This window comes from Sphaerodactylus townsendi, linkage group LG01 (assembly GCF_021028975.2).
Source record: "Sphaerodactylus townsendi isolate TG3544 linkage group LG01, MPM_Stown_v2.3, whole genome shotgun sequence".
NCBI classification, from domain to species: Eukaryota; Metazoa; Chordata; class Lepidosauria; order Squamata; family Sphaerodactylidae; genus Sphaerodactylus; species Sphaerodactylus townsendi.
The window spans coordinates 26,199,328-26,224,192 of NC_059425.1; the positions used below are offsets into that span (position 1 = coordinate 26,199,328).

Sequence of the window (24,865 nt, forward strand, 5' to 3'; positions counted from 1 at the left end):
CAAAGGGGGGGCCCACATTGCATTGCAGGGGGTTGGACTTGATGACCCTTGGGGTCTCTTTCAACTCTAATTCTATGATTCATTTCCTCCAGAGGAGCTGATCTCTATAGTCTGGAATTCTGTTGAAACTCCAGGAGAACTCCAGGTCTCATCTAGAAGCTGGCAATCCTATGGGTGAGTATCAAGCAGCTTCCAATTTATGGCAACCCTATGAATTAATGACCTCTGAACTGTCTTACTATTAACAGCCTTGCCCAGGTCTTGCAAACTGAGGGTTTTGACTTCCATGATTGAGTCCCTCCATCTCACCTTGGGCCTTCCTCTTTTCCAGCTGCCTTCAACTTTTCCTAGCATTATTGTCTTTTCCAGTGACTCTTATCTTCTCATAATGTGACCAAAGTATGATAACCTTAGTTTAGTCATTTTAGCTTCTAGGGAGAGTTCAGCCTTGATCTGATCAAGAACCCACTTATTGGTCTTTTGGTATCAGTAAAAGTCTCCTCCAGCACATTTCAAATGTATCGACTCTCCTCCTGTCAGCATTCTTAATTGTCTAACTTTTATACCTATACGTAATAATGGGAACTACTATGGCATGAATCACCGTGATCTTGGTCACCAATGATCCCATATTCCCTTCTTTAACTGGGCCAACAATGCTTCAAGACACCGAAGGAGCAGCAGTGGCGTAGCGGTTAAGAGCAGGTGTACTCTAATCTGGAGGAACTGGGTTTGATTCCCTGCTCTGCCGCCTGAGCTGTGGAAGCTTATCTGGGGAATTCAGATTAGTCTGTATATTATACGCCAGCTGGGTGACCTTGGGCTAGTCACAGTTCTTCTGAGCTCTCTCAGCCCCACCAACCTCGCAAGGTGTTTGTTATGAGGGGGGAAGGGTAAGGAGTTTGTAAGCCCCTTTGAGTCTCCTTACAAGAGAGAAAGGGGGGAGAGAAATCCAATTCTTCTTCTTCTTCTTCTTCTTCTTCTTCTTCTTCTTCTTCTTCTTCTTCTTCTTCTTCTTCTTCTTCTTCTTCTTCTTCTGCTACTACTTCTACTTCTACTTCTACTTCTACTTCTACTTCTACTATTACTACTACTAGGTGGCTGTGTTAGTGCTCCTACAAAGCAGTGCATGCTCTGCAACTGTACAATCCTATGCCGAATTACTCCAGCCTGAGCCCACTGAAATCAGTGGCTCAGAAAGACATAACTCTGCTCAGGTTTGCAACGCAAGATTCCCAAGTATAAAATGGAATCGTGAAGTGGTTTCGACTGTTTCTCTCATCATATAGGAGGAGCTAGTTTCCTGGGCCGTTTGAGAATGCTGTGCTGCAGACAGGTCTCCTCTCCCTAACGGTATGGCAGTGTGGAATTTTGTTTTGTTTTTTTGAAAAAAAAAAAGGGAAAGAATTCGCTGCCAAAATCCTGAGTATGCGACGCCCACTCCAAAAACCCTGCAGAGGATGAGAATGCTTTGTGCTTAAATGCATCCCTCCAGAGAGCGATTAAAATGGACCAATAAAGTTGCCGTCTCCACCCCTCGGCAACTCTACCAAGGAGCATGACAATGTATATCAGAACTTTTAAGGCATCATGCGAAAGGGAGGGGCGGGGAAAAGAAAGGCTTTTGCCCTTGAATTCCATGAAAGTTTCTATAACCTCATTCCCCCCACCCACCCCACCCCACCCAGGGACTTCTGCAGCATCTCCCTGCGTCAGCATTAATATTGTCTACTGCCGTGCATACATTTTCAGTGATTCCATTCACTATCACATTAATGATATCAGGGCTTCTGACATAAGGAGCTACGGCCACGCAGTCTGAAGGACAATATGTTTTCTATCTCTCTTTCCTTACACCAGCTCGCCTCATCCCAAAGGCACTGGGTGTGTCACAAGATGTTCAGAAACATTAATGAACACTCACAGTACAAAATCAGATGAGCCGTGTCAAGAATGAAAACAAAACCACCCTTACAACAATCAACGGGACTTCGGCCATCACCAACAACCCAACCCCCGTCAAAATGCTCAGGCTGTGGATTTAGTCAACCTCCAAACCTGATGGACAGTTGGTGAGGACCACTTTCAATGTGGTTAAGAGCAGGTGTACTCTAATCTGGAGGAACCAGGTTTGATTCCTCGCTCTGCTGCCTGAGCTGTGGAGGCTTATCTGGGGAATTCAGATTAGCCTGTGCACTCCCCCATATGCCAGCTGGGTGACCTTGGGCTAGTCACAGCTTCTCGGAGCTCTCTCAGCCCCACCTACCTCACAGCAGCGGCGTAGTGATTAAGAGCTGGTGTACTCTAATCTGGAGGAACCAGGTTTGATTCCCCGCTCTGCCACTTGAGCTGTGGAGGCTTATCTGGGGAACTAGATTGGCCTGTATGCTCCAATACACGCCAGTTGGTTGACCTTGGGCTAGTCACAGTTCTTCTGAGCTCTCTCAGCCCCACCTACCTCACAGGATGTTTGTTGTGAGGGGGGAAGGGTAAAGAGCTTGTAAGCCCCTTTGAGTCTCCTATAGGAGAGAAAGGGGTGATATAAATGCAATTCTTCTTCTTCTTCTTCTTCTTCTTCTTCTTCTTCTTCTTCTTCTTCTTCTTCTTCTTCTTCTTCTTCTTCAGCATTCTAGCTGCAACCATGTCTGGTGCATCTTTGCTTTTAGTGTTCTTTGCAATTGAGTTGACCCTTTATGTGTCTGTAAAGTACCAACAAGTAGCAGCCAACTTCTGGCTTTCAAATCAAGTGAGAAGCAGAGGTGGTTTGCCATCTCCCTTCTTTACAAGAGTCTTTCTTGGTGGTCTCCCTTTCAAGTGCCAACCCTACCTAGTTTCTGAGATCTGATGAGTCTGGGCTAGACCATGCTGTCTTCTCTTCAGAGTTATCCCTCACTAAAGGAGAAAAATAAATATAATCAGTTCATGAAATTAGTCCAAAAAGTGTGTCAGGTCTGTTTTGTCAATGCAGCCACATATGTTTCTCTCCACCATTTTTCAGTTTTTCAATTATTACTTTTTACCTCATTTTTCTTCTAGTGAACGCAGGGAGGCAAAAATGGTTCTTCTTTTCTCCATTTTACCATTTGAGGGAAGTTGATAGTGACCAGCCCAAAGTCACCCAGAGAGTTTCTTATTTTAAATGGGGAGTTGAACCTCCTCCTGCCCCCAAGCCTAGTCCAGCTGCTAGCCACTATGCTGTACTGTCTTTCATCATAATGTGAATAAAAAATGCAGAGTGTAGAAGAACATTGGAGGCCCTCAAGCAGACATGAAAATTATCTTCCTTGTAAGGATATTCAGTACTTGTCACACACCCCCCCCCAAAACCCCCCAACAACAACTGATAATGAAGCTTGCAATCAGATGTCAGGAGTGGAAGAACTTGTTTTCCAACTGGTGACTTCTTTGTGGATCAGGACCATAGCACAGGGAAAAATGGAGTTCCTATCTCTCTCTTCCCTGCCTGTGCAGTCCACCAATACATTTGCAGCCATCAAATGGGAGCAGAAAGAAAAGGCCGCAGTTTGTAGAGAAGCTGCTTTAGAGGCACAGAAAAATCCCTGCTAAAAATGAAAGTAACAACTGGCACAAGCTGAATGCTGGAAAGTTCTAAACAGTACGGAAGCATCATGTTCTTTTGCCTTCGAGAACACTAAATAATGACTCTTCTGTCTGGGATGGTTGTCCTCTCCCACTGAGCTCACAGCTTAGAGAGGGATGCACTTGGATTGCTGAGGGAAGTAAGTGACTGATAGCACAGCCAGATCGCCCTCACATCCGCTAAATAACTAAACACTGCTCCCTTCCCAAACTCCCCAGGCACCTGCTCTAAACCTCCAGGAATTTCCCAAGCTGGACTCTAATTTCTTCCATTTTGTTAAAATAAAAAGCTCTTATCAGGCACTTGTCCAATGGAGGAAGAATGGTCATGTCTGTGGAAAACAGGCCAGTTAACAAACTTATTCAGAATAGGCAAAAGAAGGAATTTCTTCACACAATGAACTTGTGGAACTTACAGCCACAGGAGGATAGGTCTCTCCGTGCCTATTCCCCATGATGGCTAAATGGAACCTCCATCTTCAAAGGCAATGTGTCTTAGAATGTGCATTGCTGTGGGGCCAACAGCAGGGGAACGCTTTGGTCCCACGGGATGTTGAACTAGTTACTAGATGGATCATTTGTCTGATCCAGCAGGGCTCTTCTTATGTTCACTCAGAGAGGCAATTTCTCCTTCATTCCTTTCCCTCATACTGAGGGAAATCCAACTAATGCCTGCATGTGGAAAGCTCCTGATGTATCAAGGGGATATGTGTTAAAAGCTGATTGGTCAGATTGTGAACCTCGTGTCCACTTGAAGGGTGGGCAAGAGGGCAGAGCAGAGGCCTTAAAATTGAGCTGTGTTGTGCCACAGACTTTAGAGAGCCGCACCCACCAAGGTGCCCTCTCTCCGCGACTGCAGCCGTGACTTCAATAAACTGCTTACTGCTGACCGCCTTGTTCGTGAGTATTTTTGGGCAGAAAATATTCCATAACACGGCCACACAGCCCGGAAAACCCACCACAATCAACTACTTTAACTTTTTTGTTGGTGGAAAGTGCTGTCAGGTCACAGATGACTTGTGGAGACTCTGTAGGATTTTCAAGACAGGAGGCGTTTGGAGGTGGTTTGCCATTGCCTGGCTCCAAGTGGGGCTGAGAGAGTTCTGAGAGAACTGTGACTGACTCAAGATCACCCAGCAAGCTTCATGTGGAGAAGCAAGGAATTAAACCTGGTTCTCTAGAGTCCACAGCTCTTTACCACTACACCCTGCTGGCTCTCAAACTTTTAGCTGATTATTACTCTGTTGTGTCATTGATGGATTAATTCAAATAGTGCATTACCCAAATTTCTTTTCTGAGATTAAGAACATAAGAACTAGCCTGCTGGGTCAGACCAGAGTCCATCTAGTCCAGCACTCTGCTACTCGCAGTGGCCCACCAGGTGCCTTTGGGAGCTCACATGCAGGATGTGAAAGCAATGGCCTGCTGCTGCTGCTGCTGCTCCCGAGCACCTGGTATGGTAAGGCATTTGCAATCTCAGATCAAATCTCAGATTGAAGGAAGTATGAAATATAAAACATGCAGTGTCATTTTAACAATACAAACACAGCATTAGAAGAAAAGTCCACCACTCCCTTACAGTAACAGACCATAACCCAAAATTTCACAAATAAAGCCTTTTGGTTTGCCTCTGATTTGCTGTCTCACAAAGTCAGAATCTGGCCAATCAGCCAAATCAACCCTATCAATTAAAGTAATTAGAACCGGCAGCCTTTAATTTATCCAAGACAGCACCTTAATTGAAGAATATTCTTGCAAGAAAGAAGCCATTACACATAAAACCAGACACAGTTCAAACGACTGGGAAAGAATTGTGCAGTTGAAGCAAATAAAGTGACTTGGTCAAATTTCAACACAATGGTGGGAGGGGGTCGACAAGAGCTCGTGGGGGGCCAGCTGCTAGCATGAACTAGGCCTCAGAACCTCTGCCGCAGGCCCTCATAATATTCCCATGGGCTACTTCAGGCCTGCTGTGTTTTAGCATTTCCCCCCATCCCCCATGTCTCCACTGCTTTTTCCCACACAAAAGGAATTTCATTTATTTCCTTGTTGTATAGAAGAGGGACCTGTAACTCTCTTTTCTTTCCACATCTACACACACACACACACACACACACACACACACACACACACACACACACACACACGTCAACAGGCTGGAGGACCTAAGTAGAGCCACAGACAGCAGTTGTGCATATACGCCACAAGAAACACAACGAAATGTTCAATCTTCGCTGTTGTTTACTGCTACAGTTTTGAGAAAGGAGCAAAGAGACCTGGGTTCCAATCCCCCAGCTTAGCAAGGAAGCGCCTTCAATAAATTTCGTCCGCTAGATCTTGCTCAAACCAATCAACTGTACAAATTGTTCTCAAGGTCAAAGAAATTGTGAATGAATGAACAACAGATGCTGTCCTGGGGTTCTTGGGAATTTTTATGTGCAATTTGCATTGTGATTTCTTTTAATGCTTCCCTTCACAAACACCCAGTGAGGTATGTATTTTATTTGTTTGTTTTACCTTTTTTATACTACTCCTTTCTCTCAAAGTGACTCACATTGTTCTCTTCTGCTCCATTTTATTTCACAAGTAGGTCAGGCTGAGAAAAGGTGACTTGGTGCAGGAGTCTGCAATCTGCGGCTCACCAGATGTTCATGGACTACAATTCCCATCAGCCCCTGCCAGCATGGCCAATTGTAGTCCATGAACATCTGGAGAGCTGCAGGTTGCAGACCCCTCTAAGGGCATCAAGCAAGCTTCTATGGCAGAGTGGAGATTCAAACCTGGGTCTCCTAGATCCTAGTCCAGTGATGGCGAACCTATGGCACGGGTGCCCGCTCTGTGCCTACTCAGAGCCCGCTCTGTGGGCACGTGCACACAGAGTTCTTCATGTGTAGGGCGGAAAATCACCCCCACACAAACACATCTAGGCTGGCCTGGGCCACTGAGCACGATGTGCGCACACCACGGTGAGCAGGGAGGACTTGGCTGGCGGGCCTGGTGCCTGTGCTCCGGGTGGCTACTGCCCGAGGGGGGGGGGTGCACAGGAGGCAGAGATGCTAGAGAGGCACAGAACGGTGTGCACGGGACTTGCTGGAGGCTAGAACAGGCTGGCCCCTGCTTGAGCGAGTGGGGCGGAGGAAGAGGGAGCCAACCGTTTTTTTTCTAAACTAAAACCTCAGTAAGCTGGGGGTAAAAACACACGCATACAAGGTTTCCTAGGATGTAATTTAGAGGTAGTAGTAGTAGTAGTAGAGGAAGAGGAAGAAGGTGGAGGTGGAGGTGGAGGTGGAGGTGACTCAAAGGGGCTTACAATCTCCTTGCCCTTCCCCCCTCACAACAAACACCCTGTGAGGTAGGTGGGGCTGGGGGAGCTCAGAAGAACTGTGACTAGCCCAAGGTCACCCAGCTGGCGTGTGTGGGAGTGTACAGGCTAATCTGAATTCCCCAGATAAGCCTCCACAGCTCAGGCGGCAGAGCGGGGAATCAAACCCAGTTCCTCCAGATTAGAGTACACCTGCTCTTAACCACTATGCCACTGCTGCTCCTAGAGAGAAGGGATGGAGCATTAAAGATTATATTTACCAGTCTTGTAGTGGATGTCCAGGAGACAGAGACCGAATGGCCAGGCTCTGGATGATCAGCACTGGTGGAACAATATTACCGAGCATCAGCCATGCCGGCAGGGACTGATGGGAATCATAGTCTGTGAACATCTGGGGCACCAGAGTTGGACACTCCTGCTCTAACCACTACACCACCCTGTTGAATAAGCTTATGGACGAGGAACTGATGTGGATCTGTTGCCCACCAATACACACAAAGATTTTGTAACAAGGCACAATCCTGATTAGGATCTTAGCAGTTGCAGTCTTAGGGAAAAGATCACTCTCCTCTCCATTTTATTTTCACAACCCTGTAAGGCAGACTAGGCTAAGAGTGTGTGACTGGCCCAAGGTCACCTAATAAGCTTCATTGGAAGGGTAGGGATTTGAACCTGAGTCTCCCAGATCCTTGTCTGATACCCTAACTATTACACCACGCTGCTGTGAAATCACTGAAAGCATTAGTACAACATTTTTTTTTAGAAACACAATAGTAACATTTAAATGATAAGGCAACAAAGACAGACTTAAGGGTCTTATCAAGGGGGGATCAGAGGCAACTGTAAACACGGAGACGTACTTATGCTCACCTCTGGAAACAGAATGTAGGTGTTGTTAAAATGCAACAGAGGGAGCCGCCCACAGCTCTGACCCATGGGGCACAATTGGGTGTTTTCCTGTGTGTGGCTCACTATAAGAACACTGATGTGCAGCCTGTTCATTTCAGTGAGGTTTGTGTGGGGAAATTTACCACAGGTTCATCAGCATGTGGGAAGCCCTACTTACATTTCTGCTTTAGGCATGAAAATGTTTCAGGTGGCCACCTCTAAACAGGAAACATGGTGGGGAAGTGAGAGTTCCAGTGAAAGGGAACCAAATACATCTCTTCACAGGCCTCTATGAGGGGCGGGAGGGTATTGCAAACCAAGGGCACTAACCCAGACCAGGCCCCTGCTGGGTGTCAACAGATATGGTTTCTCACAAAGCCCCCTTTTCCCTATAGCCCTACAGTCTACTCTGTCCCTATTCAAGGGCCCACTGCCTTTCATGGCAAAGGAGTTGGGGGGGGGGAGTTCTATCGACTAGCTACACGTCTTCCAGAACTATCCTATAAAGTTTACCCATTAAGAGATTTAAACTACTGGTTTGCCAAAGCCTAGTTCACATAATAGAACAGCACATGCCATCAAATCACAACCCCAGCAAGGGATTTTCAAAGCAATTGAGAAACAGAGGTGGTTTGCCATTGCCTTCCTCTGTAGAGTCTTCCTTGGTGATCTCCCCTCTGAATACCAACTCAATGCAGGATCAGTTTGGACTATACCAGTGATGGCAAATCTTTTGGGCTCAGCATGTCATAAATCTGGAAAATGTTTAACTTCTCTCGGCCAGCATGTCACCCCCTCCCCTTGTACAAGACAGAAAAAGAATTCTTTACATATTCATTTATTTTAAAGAGTACAGTCCAGTCATGTATATACTGCATATGATATAAAGAAATGTCAAATGAATATTTTAAAAAATGACTGAAACACTCATTACTTTCTGATAAATATTTTTATCTGGTTGTTGTGGGCTTTCTGGGCTGTGTGGCCATGGTCTGGTAGATCTTGTTCCTAACATTTTGCCTGCATCTGTGGCTGGCATCTTCAGAGAGAAGTCTGTTTCACTGTGCCCAGTGAAATGTTAGGAACAAGATCTACTAGACCATGGCCACACAGCCCAGAAAACCCACAACAACCAGTTGAATCTGGCTGTGAAAGCCTTCGACAAATATATTTAGATCTATTAAACAAAGATTATTGGACTAGAAGCATCCTAAACTTTTTCCTGCTCAGCCATATGTGTCTTCTCCTGCTTCTATTGGCATTCAGAATACACTGGGTCGTATGGCCCAATATCTTTACTTAAGAACATAAGAGCCTGCTGGATCAGACCAGAGTCCATCTAGTCCAGCACTCTGCTACACAGTGGCCCACCAGATGCCTTTGGGAGCTCACATGCAGGATGTGAAAGCAATGGCCTGCTGCTGCTGCTGCTCCTGAGCACCTGGTCTGCTAAGGCATTTGCAATCTCAGATCAAGGAGGATCAAGATTGGTAGTCAGAGATCAACTTCTCCATAAATCTGTCCAAGCCCCTTTTAAAGCTATCCAGGTTAGTGGCCATCACCACCTCCTGTGGCAGCATATTCCAAACACCAATCATGCACTGCGTGAATAAATGTTTCCTTTTATTAGTCCTAATTCTTCCCCCCGCCCGCATTTTCAATGTATGCCCCCTGGTTTTAGTATTTAGTATTATTAGTATTCAACTTCCTTGAAGTTCCTGCACAAAGAAGGGTTTTTACTTTAGCATGCATGAGAGACTATGTCCATGTGGGGCTGGAACTCCTGATTCGTTAACTCACATCTTTCTAGAATGCCAATTATTTGATGAGCCCTGCAATAAATTTCTTTCACCCTTATTGTGGAGAAAATTCTCCTTTAATAATGCTCAAAAAATTCAGTTTCTACTGTCAGGATCTACAAGGAGATTTCTATTTTAGTAACTAAATTTTTATTAAGGTTGCTGACCTTAGACAAATAAGGGTCTTATCTACATTCCAGTTAAATGTACGATCTGATTATGTGCTATTTTAATTGGTCTAGCCATTTTATCCGTGTTGTATTTTAATGCTTTGAATGAGTATTTCTATTATATGAATTATTATAACTGGATATTATTCACAGCGGTTTCTTTGTTGTTCATTGTAAATGCTATATTCATCTCCATGGATTTGAATTATGCCTATTAAAGTTTACAGCTACAGTTACAGACAGAAACACAAACAGGAAGAATAGTTGATGTTGGGTGTTGGTGAACACTGGCATGTCACACAACATGTCATGGTGTGTAACCTTCAACACATGTGTCATAGGTTTGCCACTATAGGTATGCCACCTTCCCTCATCCTACATGCAGCAATTAAGAGTGTCAAATTATTAGTTTGCCAAGGCCTAGACCACAGAATAGAACAGGCCATTGAATCACAACTGACTTATTGTGACCCCCATCCACAGACATGAGCAGAGATGTTTTCCCATTGCCTTCCTCTGCACAGCAACCCATTTTCTTTGGAGGTTTCACATCCAAGTACTAGCCGTGGCTAACCTTGCTTAGCTCCCAAGATCTGACCAGCTCAGGCTATGCTGGCTGCTAATTCACACACAAAAAAGGTAAATATGATACTAGGCCATACTGTTTCAGTTGGCAAGTGAGGGGAATCACTTGATTGCATGCTTCAGTCGAGAGTGCCAAGTGATACAGTGGTTATGAACAGGTGGACTCGAATCTAGATATTCGGGTTTGATTGTCCACTCCTCCACATGAAGCCTGCTGAGTGACCTTGGGCCAGTCACAGTTCTCTTAGAACTCTCTCAGCCCCACTTACCTCACTTACGTTACCTTATGTTATCTATGGTGAACAGAGGAAGGAGAGGAGTTTGTAAGCTGCTTTGAGACACCATATTGGTTGAGAAAAGCAGGGTATAAATCCAAATGCTTCTTATTTATTTGTTTGTTTATTATATTTTTAGATCGCCCTCCCCAGTATGCTCAGGGCAGTGTACGTCATAATTTAATACATAAAATAAAACATAAAACAGTAATTCAGTCTGTAATTTAAGACAATCAGTATGGCGACAGTCCCGTCCCCCCAACCCCATCCACGGTGGGCCTGGATGACATGAGGGTCTGGTGGCTATCCCGGCTGGCCAAAAGCCTGGTGGAACAGAACGAGGAAACCAGAAGATTTCTTGCCTGATGTCCACGTGCTACTATGCTTACAAAAGGAAAACAGCCCTGAATGTAAGATCACCCCACCCCCATGAACAGAAACTTGTATAAATTGAAGGAGCTGGGAATATTTAGCCTGGAAAAGGGAGGGGATATGCTAGCCATCTTCAAGTATTTGAAGGACCATCCTATGGAGAATGGAGCAGAGTTGTTTTCTATTGTCCTGGATGGTCGGACCAGAACCAATGAACTGAATTTAAATCAAGAGAGTTCTAAACATGAAAACTTTCTGCCAGACTTGATCCTCAGTGGAACAGGCTTCCTCGGGAAGTGTGGCTCTCCTTCTTTGGAGGTTTTTAAGCAGAGGCTAGGTGGCCATCGGACCGCAAGGCTGATTCTGTGAACTCAGGCAGAGCAAGGGGGGGAAGGGGGGAATCAGTGCGTGGCTCTTTCCTACATGCCCAGCCTGATGCTGACTCCCCCCTTCCTGCCCCCCTTTCACGACCTGCCCGACTTCACAGAATCAGCCTTGCGGTCCGATGGCCGCCTAGCCTCTGCTTAAAAACCTCCCGAGAAGGAGAGCCACCACTTCCCAAGGAACACATCTAACCGTAGGGTGCCTAGGAACTGGAGCAAGGGCTAGGGTACAGTGGTTAGAGGACACAGGGGTTAGATCAAAGGCCAAGGCTAGGCGCTGATGGCTGAAAACAGGTACGCGGGGATGGGGAGGGGTACCTACAGCCAGAAGCCTAGTGGCTAGAGCCCGGGGCAAGGACTGCGAGCCAAGCGGCTTGGGGGCCGGTTAGGATTGGGGGTGGCCTCTGCTGTCCTTCCCGCCGGGCTTTCTGGCCGCCTCCTTTTCCCCGCGGAGGGGGGGGGGCTCCAGTGGGCGCCGCCGAAGGGGGAAGGCGGGGAGTGGGGAAGCCGGAGGAGCGGCTCCTCCCCCCCCCCCATCCCACCCTGGCCGGGGAAGGGAAGGGATGGGCGCCCCTCGCTCGCCTGTCAGAGCGCTGGATGTGAGCAGCGCGGGAGCACCACGATGCCGCCGCTGCCGGGCCTGCTGCTGCTGCTGCTGCCGCTGCTGCTGTCCGGGCCCCGGTCGGGGGGCGCCCAGGACCCCGCGGCCTCGTGCGACCCGGACGGCTGCTACGCCGTCTACTTGCAGCGCCGCGGCTTCCTGGACGCCTGGCGCAGCTGCCGGGAGCTGGGCGGCAACCTGGCCACCCTCAAGCACCAGGACGAGGCGGCCCAGGTGGGCCAGCTGCTGCGGGACGCCGCCGGGGCCGGGGCCGGGCCGGAGCAGAGCCCGCGGCTCTTCTGGATCGGGCTGCAGCGCCAGCCGCGCCAGTGCTTCCCCCTGCGGCCGCTGCGGGGCTTCATGTGGGTGACGGGCGAGCAGGACACCTTCTACACCAACTGGGCCCGGCCGGCCGTCGAGGCGGGCGGCGGCAGCAGCTGCGCCGCGCCCCGCTGCGTGGTGCTGGACGACCGGCAGGGCCAGTGGCTGGAGGGCTCGTGCACCGTGCCGGTGGACGGCTACGTGTGCCGCTTCGCCTTCCAGGGCATGTGCCCGGGCCTCGACGAGGAGGGCGGCCCGGTCGCCTACACCACCCCCTTCGGCCCGGCCGGCGGCGGCCTGCGCTATGCCCCCTTCGGCACGGTGGCGGCGGTGACGTGCGGCGGGGCCGCGCCGGCCGCCGTGTCGGTGCTGTGCATGCAGAAGGACGACGGCTCGGTGGCCTGGTCCAAGGGGGCGCCGCTCTGCCGGGAGCACGGCTACCCGCACAGCTGGTGCGAGGGCGACAACGGCGGCTGCCAGCAGCTGTGCCTGGACGAGGGCGCCGGCTACTCCTGCGAGTGCCACACCGGCTACTCGCTCCTGCCCGACGGGCACTCCTGCGCGCCTAGCGACGCCTGCCGCGACCAGCCGTGCCAGTTCGCCTGCGTGCCGGACGAGGAGGGCGGCTACGACTGCCGGTGCCCGCCGGGCTACGAGCTGAGCAGCGACGAGCACCACTGCGAGGACGTGGACGAGTGCGCCGACGCGCCCTGCGAGCACCAGTGCGACAACACCGACGGCTCCTACCTGTGCCGCTGCCACCTGGGCTTCAGCGTGGCCGAGGACGAGCCCGGCCACTGCGCCGACACGGACGAGTGCCAGATCCCCGGCGTCTGCCAGCAGATGTGCGTCAACTACGTGGGGGGCTTCGAGTGCTACTGCACCGAAGGCTACGACCTGGAGCCCGACGGAATCAGCTGCAGCCCCGTGGGCCCGCCCCCCCCTCTGGCCACCGCCCGCAGCCCCCGCGGAGGCGGCTTCTTCCAGCACGTCGAGGCCGGCCAGGTGTGGCCCCGGGGGATAGACGACCTGGCCGAGCACGGCTTGGCGCTGGCAGACCGCTTCCCGGCCTTCCGGGACTGGGACTTCGAGGAGGCCTTCCCCACGGACACCCTCCTAGACGGCACGCCTCCGCCCGAGCCCAGCGATGCCCCCGTCGTTTCCCGCTCCGCTCCCTCAGGACACCAGCCCGGCCTGCCAGAGCCGGCCAGTCCCTCCAACCCCAGCAGCCCCGCTACCTCCCCACCGCCTGCCCTGCACTCCCCCCTGCCGGCCCGGCCAGACTCCCCGAAGTATCCTGCCCCTACGGAGCCCCCGCCTCCCTCGGCCACCCCGGCCCCCTCAACCTCGCCCCCAGTGCCTCCTCCAGGCCTGGGTGACGCCGTGGTGGGGGGAGTCCGAGCGCTGCTCCCGGCCTTGGCCACCCCCAGCCCGGCGCCGGGCGGAGAGGAGCAGCCACGCCGTCGGAGGGATGACCGCTGGCTGCTGGTGGCCCTGCTGGTGCCCATGTGCGTCTTCGTGGTCATCATGCTGGCCCTGGGCATCGTCTACTGCACCCGCTGCGGGGCTCAAGCCAAGAGCCGGAGCATCACACAGTGCTACCGCTGGGTTAGCAGCTCGGCGGCGGCTAAGGGGGGCACCCCGTCGACCCCCAGGCCCGGCCAGCCAGCGGCCACTTGCCGGACCAGCGTCTGAGTCCCGGCTCGGCAGGCTCATCCAGAGGAACTTGGAGAGGCGGCGCGACAGACTTGGTCACACCAACCCTCAGCCTGGACTGGGACCTTCAGAGATCCGCTGGGGCTGCTGCTGCAGATCTGGCTGGGTCAGCCGGGATCCTTGACTGGGCCTCAGAGATCCAGGACAACCAGGGATGCTGCTGGCCGGGACAGGCAGGCCAGAAACAGGACCGGTTACCCCTTGAGCCCATTGGGGTGTCGTCTCTCTAATGGAGGCCCATTCATATAGCCAGGGCGCTCAGAAGCAAGAGAAGTCTGACCTCTGCAGGAGGGGGCGACCGGACCCACCCCCACCCTCCTCCAGCTGACCCCCAAGGGCACTCTTGGGGCAAAGTCTCTAGGATGCAACAGGGACCCCCACAAGCTGGACTGCCCAGGAGGAAACTTGTGGCCCTTCTTTGACAAAGCCCCGGCTGGAATGGGGCTCACAAGCCGTGCGGTCGTTGACTCCAGGTCTCCTGCCCTTCGCTCCACCTCAGTGATGTATATTCAGTTCATGAAACGCTGGGTAGGGGGCCAAATTTTCTAGTGGACGAGGCAACAGAGGAGGAAGCTTCTATGGGGATTGTAAGGGGTTGAGGGGTCAGCAGGACAGAGCAGGGCTGCATTGCTCCTGACCGGTGATGTACTTTTCCTTTGTGAGGGAATTGTCCTCTGTCTTCCCCTCTCCCCATCTGTGCGTGGGGGTCTGTGTGTCTAATAAAGGGACTGGCGCCTCCGCCCGGTTGGAATGAGAGGAGAATTTTACCAGTTCAGTGGTTGAGTTGCTCCCCCCACCCCCCACAGTACATTTAGGGAAACATGAGGGGGAAAAGGAATGTAGGACGGGGTGGTGGAGACTGCCTTCAAGTTTCAGCTGATTTATGGTGACCCTTTTAGGGTTCTCAGGCCAAGCGGCAAACAGAGGGCAACCCTGGACTTCTTTGGTGGTCTCCTATCCGGTTACTAACCGAGGATGACCCGGATTAGCTTCCCAGCTCCGGCCAAAGTAACCCTCCCTACCCTGTTTCCCCGAATATAAGACATCCCCTGAAAATAAGACGTAGTAGAGGTTTTGCTGAAGTGCGAAATATAAGGCACCCCCCAAAAGTAAGACATAGCAAAGTTTTTGTTTGGAAGCATGCCCAACGAAGAGAACGCAGTAAAATAAGACATTCCCTGAAAATAAGACATAGCGCATCTTTGGGAGCAAAAATCAATATAAGACACTGTCTTATTTTCGGGGAAACACGGTAATAAGGATACGCTACCTGCCGTCAAAAGGAGAGGAGGAAAACGTGCAAGATGGATCTTACCATTTTTACTGGGAAGCAGAACTGGGGATTCCAGGGCCTGTTCTCAGCCTGGGAACTAGTTGGCTTGAGTAAAACTGGGGGAATCAGAAGTCAGGGTTGGTTATTGTGGGCTTTCCAGGCTGCGTGGCCGTGGTCTGGTGGATCTTGTTCCTAACGTTTCGCCGGCATCTGTGGCTGGCATCTTCAGAGGGGTATCACAGAGGGAAGTCTGTTACACACTGTGTCTAATGAGAAAGTAAACTGGACAATGGACTCCACCCAGACACATAATTCACCAATACTGTTGCTGCTGCAGGGAATACTAATGTAAATGGACTAATAACCCCACCTGCAATACAATGTACTCAATCACACCTTTGCATAGCAAGTTCCAGCCAAACACTTGCTGATTGGTTCCCCACACTGGGACATGGACAATGTATACCCCACTAAACATTCCCTTCTAACTAGACACAGTGTGTAACAGACTTCTCTCTGTAATACACCTCTGAGGATACCAGCCACAGATGCAGGCGAAACATTAGAAACGAGATCTACCAGACCACAGCCACACAGCCTGGAAAGCCCACCACAACCAGTTGAGTCTGGCCGTGAAAGCCTTCAACAATAGAAGAAGTCAGGATTGTTTATCCAGCTCTGAAGGGGGAGGGTTGGGGGGGGGGCAAGTGTCCACTCATAGTTCTGTTCCAGTTATGAATCGGAAGGGAGGGGGGTTAGTGGGGAAAGCCCTCAACTTCTCTAATTAATCAGCTGGGAAGCACCGTGGGGGGTGGGACGTGGAGTGAGGTTTGTGGGAAATGTGGAAATAAGCCCAGGGGCTGAGAACAGCCATAGCAAGGAAACCATGTCTGTCTTTGTGGCCAGCCGCTGTTAAACTTCGAGATGATTAAAGGCCTGGATTTCTGGAAACACCAACCACTGACCCGGCTGCCCCCCAAGACTTTAACCACCAAATTACTACTCTTCTTGGCTTCGTCTGTAGTTACACTTTGCCAGTTCTAGAGAAAGGGGGATTCACATTCTCCTCACCCACGGTGTCCGCAGGGCTGAGATATTAGAAGCTGGTGGGAATCAGGGAGTCTAGGTGTGGTAGAACACAGGGAACGGACTGCTGGGTTTAGTAAGAGTCTGCCACAGTTTTGCAAGTTTATTAAACGGACAGCTTAGAAAATTGGGGTTCTTTTTGGTAGCTTGTTGTGGTGATCCTGTCCAGAGATGCATAGGGACTGAAGTCTTAACAGGAATCACCTTTGGTACCACGAAAGCCTTTCTTTTCTTTAGGGTGTTGTGGGTTTTCTGGGCTGTATGGCCATGTTCTAGTAGCATTTTCTCCTGACATTTCGCTTGCATCTGTGGCTGGCATCTTGAAGATGCAGGCGAAACATCAGGAGAATGCTACTACTGTGTTTCCCCGAAAATAAGACAGTGTCTTATATTAATTTTTGCTCCCCAAGATGCGCTATGTCTTATTTTCAGGGGATGTCTTATTTTTCTGTGTTCTGTTTGTCGAACATGCTTCCAAACAAAAACTTTGCTACGTCTTACTTTCAGGGGATGCCTTATATTTCACACTTCAGCAAAACCTCTACTACGTCTTATTTTCAGGGGATGTCTTATATTCGGGGAAACAGGGTAGAACACGGCCATGCATCCTGGAAAACCCACTAGTGATTCCAGCCATGAAAGCCTTCAACAATACTTTCTTTCCTAATATCAAAGGTGAATGATTGGGATAACTTGGTGGTGATGTGAAATCATTCTGCTTATGCCTAGAGGCATTTTCTTGGCCTGGCTTTGGAAAAGGGTGAGCTCCAGCTCTAATTAAGCCTCCAGGGGATGTTGGGAAGTACTGGCCAGTGCCTTGTGCAAGCACCGGGTCATCACTGACCCAGGGGGTGACGTCCTGTCAAGACGTTTGCTAGACCGGCTTACAGGGCAGTTTGCTTTCCCCAGCTGCATGCATTTTACCCACAGCAAACTGGGTGCTCATTTTACTGACTGTGAAAGGATGGACGGCTGAGCCAGCTACCTCCAAGCAGCTTCTGTTGGGACCAAACTCAGGTCGTGAGCAGAGCTTGGACTGCAGCGCTGCAGCCTGCCAGGATTGAAATCAGAACAAATACAAAGCCTGAACTCTTCCCCACCCCCACCCATCCTTATCCCATCACCCCCAACATCATCGCTATGTGCTCCCCCTCCTTTCCCCTGGTCTCTCATGAGTCAACCCAAGCAGAGTTCTGGCTTGTATTGATGGGCGGGGTGACACCCTGGCACCCTGCCCAGTGGGGGGGGGAGAGGACTATGGGGTACCCCTGCAAAGCCTGGAAGTTTAACCCTTTGCTCTCCTGGGGGGAAGATACCAGTTTAGTTGGTTGGAAGCAATTGTTGGCTGGACAGATAAAAGGGGGGGGGGGGGCACAGGTTTGCAAGGGAATCAGAAATGCTGATCGAGCCACTCTAGTTAACTCGTTCCTCTGAACTGCTTGGCGTCACAGCCAACCAGAACTTCAGCTTTTTAAAGTGTGTGCATGCACGAGGGGGCTTTCAGTTAGCATTCCCATATTGTGTCCCCCCCCACACACACACACAATCCCTGCCTTTAAGCCAAACATGGTACATAAATTCATATGCTTCCCTCCCCAAGAAAACACACACCTCGCAGACAAATTCAAAGTCGGAACTGGGCTAAAGTCAAAATAATAGGGGAGGAAACCGTAGCTGATCCTCTCCAAACTTTTGAGAAGCGAGAAAGCCTAGATCGGAATGTGGTTGGGCTGAACGAGGCTCAGAAAGAGTTAACAGCAACTTAAGGAATTTGAGCTTTCTGCAGAGTTTTAACAAGGAACAGATGGGGGTGGCATCTGCAGGACAGGAGGGGCTGCCCTTTCCCCACGCAACCCTTGTCCCACTGCCCCCCTACGGATCCTTCTTCAGGCTCACCCTAGCAGAGTTCCTGGCTCCCCTCCCCCTGACAAAGGTTCAGGAAACAGCTGTGCAGCGGGGCAGAAATGCAATAGGAAGAGCTTAGCCTCCAAAATCGGGAGATATTTCACCGGTTGAGGTTCTCCTGGGTGTGCAACTCTTAATATCACAGGGGCCCTTCCCGAGGAGGAAGAAAGATGGGAACTCGACACTCAGCTTATTTGCCAGAAAGGAAGGTCCAGTGAGATTTCCTCCTGCCGTCTAATCCCAGACATACATTAGGGTTTAGGGGATGGATGAGTACACGTGCAAGAAGTTTGGAGGATTTCTAAGGTCAGTAAAGAAAAGGTCTTTTCCACGGCCTTGGAGCAACTTCAGTGTTTCATTTCATGTTCCGGAATCCAGCTCTGAAAATATGGCTCAGTGGTAGAGCATCCACTTTGCATGCAGAAGGTCCCAGGATCAATCCCCAACGCCTGCACTTAGAGCCTGAGTTTTTAATTTGGGAATAATTAGTCCTTAAGGAGAGAGGCTGTGGCTCAGTGGCAGAGCATCTGCTTTCAATTCAGAAGGTCCCGGGTTCAATCCCCGGCATCTCCAATTTAAAGCAGAAGAGTCTGGATTGATTCCCCTCCCTTTCTCTCCTGTAAGGAGACTCAAAGTGGCTTACAAACTCCTTTCCCTTCCATTCCCCACAACAAACCCCTGGTGAGGTAGGTGGGGCTAAGAGAGTTCTAAGAGAATTGTGACTAGCCCAAAGTCACCCAGCAGGGATGTAGGAGTGGGGAAACAAATATGGCCACCAGATAAGCTCATGTGGAGGAGTGGGGAATCAAACCCAGTTCTCCAGGTTGGAGCCCACCATCTGCTCTTAACCACTACACCATGCTGGCTCTTAAAAATAATCCAGTTAGTAGGGATGTAAAATACTTCAGCGTGAGAGATGCTCCTGTCAGAGTAGACAACACTGACCTTGATAGACCAGTGCTCTGATTCAACAGGAAGGAGAATCGTGTGTTCAACTGCAAACGGGAGGGAGGCAGAGAGAGAACTATGGTAGGTGGATTAAAAAGGTCACACACACACACGCACCCCAATCCACTCTGGGTATTATTCAGTGGTTGCTTTCTAAAATCTGAGGCGCCAGCTCTCAAACCCACCTGGATGTTATGTTCTATGTATTTTTGTTTAGTTGTACTCTGTTTTTCTCCCCAGTGGGAACACAAAACAGCTTGCAATGTTGTTCTTCCTCAATTTCATCCTCACAACAACAATCCAGTGAGGTGAATTAGCTGAGAGAGAGGGAGAGGGAGCAACTAGCCCAAGGTCATCCCATGAGTTTCCATGGTAGAGTGTGGGTTCAAACCTGGGTCTTCCATATACTAGAATATCATATTCTATCCACTACAACTCACTAGCTCATCAGGGCGTGATCCTTAAATCCCTGTGGCCCAGAGTGATAAGCTGCAGTCAAAATCTCTGCTCACGACCTGAGTTCAATTCCAGTGGTAGCCAGCCCAAGGCTGACTCAGCCTTCCATCCTTCTGAAGGTTGGTAAAGTGAGTACCCAGCTTGCTGGTGGTGGAAGTGTAGGCCACTGGGGAAGGCAATGGCAGACCACCCCATAAACAAAGTCTGCCTAGTAAATGTGGTGATGCAACATCAACTCATGGATCAGTAATGACCCAGTGCTCTCCCTGCAGGTACCAATGGTGAAAGGAAATGTCACACATCACCACACATCATCAGAGCAGTGGTGGGATCCAAAAATTTTAGTAACAGGTTCCCATGATGGTGGGATTTAAACTGGCGTAGCGCCAATGGGGATGGGCGGGGCATGATGGGGGCATGGCCGGGCATTCCAGGGAGGCATTCCTAGGCGTTCGCGCTGTGGCAAGGACGCTGGCAGCTGCACCGAGTCCTTGGTGAGCTGAATGCATCGCATGAGGCGCAGGCTGCTACGCGCCGCGCCCGTTGCACCTCCTGCTAGACTGCTTCAAGTTCTGCGCGCTACTGCTGAGAGGAGGGGCGTAACTAAGGCAAAAATCATGTGGCAAAATCACCAATTAGTAACCCCCTCTCGGCACACACAAATAATTAGTAACCTACTCTCGGGAACCTGTGAGAACCTGCTGGATCCCACCTCTGCATCAGAGGCGTGTCTTGGGAAAAGATAGCCTGGTGCAAAATCTGAGTTTTCCACACACACACACCCTCCATACGGCCGCCCTCCCCTACCACGACCAAACCATGTTTTTTTGCACCAAGTCTTGAAGTCATTGTATGGACCCCACATGTCCCCCTGGGCCCCACATTTGACCCCACATGTCCCCCTGGGTTGTACACCCCTGCACATCATGCTGCCTTATACTGAATCAGACCCTTGGTTCATCAGTATTGCCTACTCAGATCGGCAGGAACTCATCAGGTTCTCAGGTTAAGGTCTTCCCTATCAACTACTGCCTGATACTTTTGACAGGAGATTTCACGGATTGAGCCTGGAGCCTTCTGCATGCCAAGCAGATGTCTGGCCCCTCCCCTCATTCTCAGAAGCCACCCTAGTATTTATATACAACAACGATCATAGTGTGCATCTTCTAGGGCTGACCCCTGGCTCTTAAGACATACTCAAGGACAATGCTCTGGCGATCCCTGGTTCTGGTGGCAGAGAAGGAAAACTTGTCTGAAGTCCCCTAACATAACAGCCCCCAGCAAATGTACTTACAAGGAAACCAATACGTACACTTATAAATAAGCGTACGACATCGGCAGACGGATGTCTGGTCACTGTACCCTTGATCACGTAGTAAGAGGGACACATATAGTGGCAGAGCCCCAGTGATGCAGTTGCTAGAATGAATATTAAGGGAACCCTCCCTTGTATTGACCCCCAACCCCCCCCCCCCCCGCAACAGAAAACCAGCTCAGCAAACTGACCTTTCTCCCTGCATTTCAGCAAACCTTTTAAGTCAAAGGAACCTTTAAAGTTGGACTCCGACAACTGAAGTCAGACACTGAGCTATCCTCCGTCTCCTGCCTTTATGAACCAAGTTTCTCCCCTGCCCCCCACCCCCATACTTCTTGCTCTATCTAGCATCAAGTCACAATTGTAGCTTGTGTTTGGAATTCCGTATGGTGCGATTTCAATTATCAAGGATGCTTCCAAAAGCATCCTTAAACTTAAAGCATTGTCAACACTTTTTAAAGGGATAATGTTAAGCATTAAACTTGTCAAACATTTTTAATCTTGTTATCGCTAAAGCCGCATGACGTAATAATTGGAACTTTTTAAAAAGAAAGCAGATTAGCACCATATGCATTTCAACATTTGCAAGCCATTTTGAGTGAAATTTGGGATCGATGGGATCACAGAATTTTATTTAAACCAGTTTAGGCGGTGTAAAGGTCATGCAAACTTTGGAGCTGCACAGATCCTCTACTGTGGATGGACACCTTCATCTATCTCTGCTTGGTGAAGAGTTTTGTGCAACCCCCAGCCTTATACATTGAATAACAGAGATCATTAATGCTGTTCCTTGGGATTTCACCATTCCTGTCTCCATTACTTGGTCTCTCTTTGCTGAGAGTCTGAGCTGCCTTTGCTCATCTTATTGAGGCAGAAGGAGGTATCGCTAGATCTCATTAGCACTGATTTGGTTGGACATTTTCAAAAACCTCCAAGCACTCAAGCATGGGCCAAACAAATCTCTTCAATCTGAGGCATGGAGGCAAGGTTTAGCTTAAGCTATGTTCTTTTCCTCTGAAAGATTAAAGTACAGTCGTATGTTCATCTGCCACAGGCTGGACCTTCTTTGTCATAGAATGCTCTGCTTGGGTCCTAATGCCTTCATAGTTCTCCCCGGCATCCTTCGCCTTTAAGAGGCAGGTGTGGGGTGTCGCCCAACTCTGCTATGGCATGAAGCTGGCTGTGGGCGAATTCGGCTGTCTGTGGCCCAAGGACGTAGGTAAGGTTTTTTCCCCCCGGGTTCAACCCCCCATTACATATCCGAAGCTCTGCCCCCCGTTTGTGGTTTTTTGTATTTTAAGTATTTTTAGTTCTTGGCCTGCAGAGGGCGCAGTTTTTATGATAGCAGCACCAAAATTTTAGAGATTTGTTGGGAGACACTCCTGATGATATCACCAAGGTTTGGTGAGGTTTGGTTCAGGGGATCCAAAGTTATGAACTCCCAAAGGGGGTACCCCATCCCCCATTGTTTCCAAAGGTAGCTAATAGAAGATGGGGGCTACACCTTTGAGCGTCCATAACTTTGGACCCCATGAACCAAACTTCACCAAGCCTGGGTGGTCTCATCAGGAGAGTCTCCTAAAGATACCCTGAATTTTTGGGGGGGATGCTAGCTTAACAATTGTACCCCTGACAGCAGCCACCCCCAAATTTCCCCAGATTCTCCTTTTAAATCTGCCCCCTTCGGCATGGATTTAAAGGGAGAATCTGAGGTCCCCAGTGTAAACGTTGAAAGTGATGCTGTTTCAGGGTGGGGGCTAATCCACCCCAAAACAGCATCACTTTCAATGTTGTTTGAACTGGGGACCCCAGATTCTCCCTTTAAGGTGGATTCAAAAGGAGAATCTGGACTCCCTAGTTTAAACACCATTGAAAGTGATGCTGTTTGGGGGTGGATTCCAGCATCACAGCAGTTGCCAATGGCCCCCACCTGCAAAACTCAGATTTTGCACCGGGCTCTACTTTCCCTAGCTATGTCTCTTCCCGGAGGGCAGAAGGGACTGCCGGCTGCCGGCTGGAAGCCCAGCCGGTGGGGGCGGGGGCAGGGTGAACGGGGCAAGGGAGTCTGCTGTTCCTGGCCTCGGAGAGCTGCTTTTATAAGCACTGAGGCCAGGGGCGGGGCTTGGGGAGGTGTGGCCATGCCCCCCAAACCTACCCCATATAAAATCTATACCTACGTCACTGCTGCGGCCACCTGTGCATTCCCTCTGCTCCCCTTGCCAGCCAAGCCTCGCTGTTGTCATTACCTCATTGGTGAGGCAGCCTGAAGATTCCTCCCCAGCAGATTTCTGCTCCCCGCACCTGCCGAGCCATGTTTAAATATGCACAGAATAATGGTTTTGACAAAAGCAGCGCTTAAAAATGAATGACAGCTCTCATATTCATTTGGAACTATTTTCTAATGCGGAAGCATACTCTTTCATCTTCTGCCACACCACAGTTGACTGCACTTTAACCTTTCAGTGGAAAAGTTTTTAAAGAGCAACAATGCCATGCCTGTATTCAGTGTCAAGCCATAGAATAAAAAAGTAACCCCCAAAAAGAGTTTTTCTGAGCATGTATTAAATGCTTTGAGTTCAACTGAGATTATAACACTGAGGTTTCAAGACTGTGCTTCACACATTCAAGAAACTTGGAAGGATCCAGATGCGTATGAGGGGAAGGGGAGAAATCCCCTCTGAGCAACACCTGGAAAATACAGCTTGCTTGTTGATTTTACCATACTCTGGTGGTCTTGAGTTCAAGTATGTTCCCCCCCCCACATCTGTCCTCCAAATGAGGTCAACCATTCTAGCTGGCTGTGCCATATAAAGAATTGAGAGAAAGGAAAGTATTATATGTGAAATAAAATGGTGTCTCTTTGCATGTGCAGAGTGCCTTCCCCTCATCAACCTCAAACAGTCCCTGCAGCCTCATCTGAGGTTAAGATCAAGGTAGTCCACAAGGTTTGGGGGATCATCCTTCAAGTGCTGGGCAGCCATGAGCCCCGGCACCTCTCATTTTCTGAAACTGAGTAATGAATGGGGAGATCTGTTTAATTTAATTTTTATTTTTCTTTAGAAAAGTTAATATAACAGATATGAGAAGAAAAAGAAATGGATCATAATTACAATTCTAACAACTAAGGGAGACAAAAAGTTATGTATATATCCTCTCATATATGTGTGTGTGTGTACACACACACATACATATACATATATATACACAAACACACATATACATACACACACACATATGTATACACATACATATGCACATACACACACACACATATAAATTTTTTAAATCTTAAAACATTTACCAATACTGGCCATTTTTAAAATAGCTTCTAATAGCCCAGTGGTGGCGAACCTATGGCACCCCCCCCCCACACACACACACACATCTTGGCTGGCCTTGCTTCTGAGTAAACCCTCCTAGGGTCGTGATTCACCCATTCAAAGGGTTGCACGTTGCTTCACCAAGCTTACTCCCGAGTAACGCGTGCCTTGGAGCAAACCTTAGCATAAGCATAAGCATAAGCATTTTATTGTCATTGTGCACGCACAACGAAATTTACAGCAGCATTCCTCGATGCACACAATTTCAGACTCATACAATTTCAGACTCATGCAATTTCAGACTCATACATCATCATCCTCCACCCATCCCTACATAGCCCCAAATACATCAATATGAAGCAGCGGAGTTTAGCATAGCTACACGGCTTCTAGAGTAGAAGCTGTCTCTAAGCCTCTTTGTTCCTAAGGTTCTGAGGGCCCTGTATGCGTCTCAAGCCAGATGGTAGCAGTTTAAAAAGAGAGTGTGCTGGATGAGACGGGTCCCTTAGAATATTTTGGGCTTTATTTAG

The 24,865-nt window shown here is 49.5% G+C and overlaps 1 protein-coding gene across 1 annotated transcript; it reads left to right on the forward strand.

The window, feature by feature from the left end:
• Nucleotides 1–11,725: 11,725 nt before the first annotated feature.
• On the forward strand, nucleotides 11,726–14,786 carry CD248 (CD248 molecule). The gene has a single exon (XM_048514867.1). It carries the CDS (start codon nucleotides 12,017–12,019, stop codon nucleotides 14,009–14,011), a length of 1,995 nt encoding a protein of 664 aa, XP_048370824.1. The 5' UTR covers nucleotides 11,726–12,016; the 3' UTR covers nucleotides 14,012–14,786.
• Nucleotides 14,787–24,865: the final 10,079 nt, after the last annotated feature.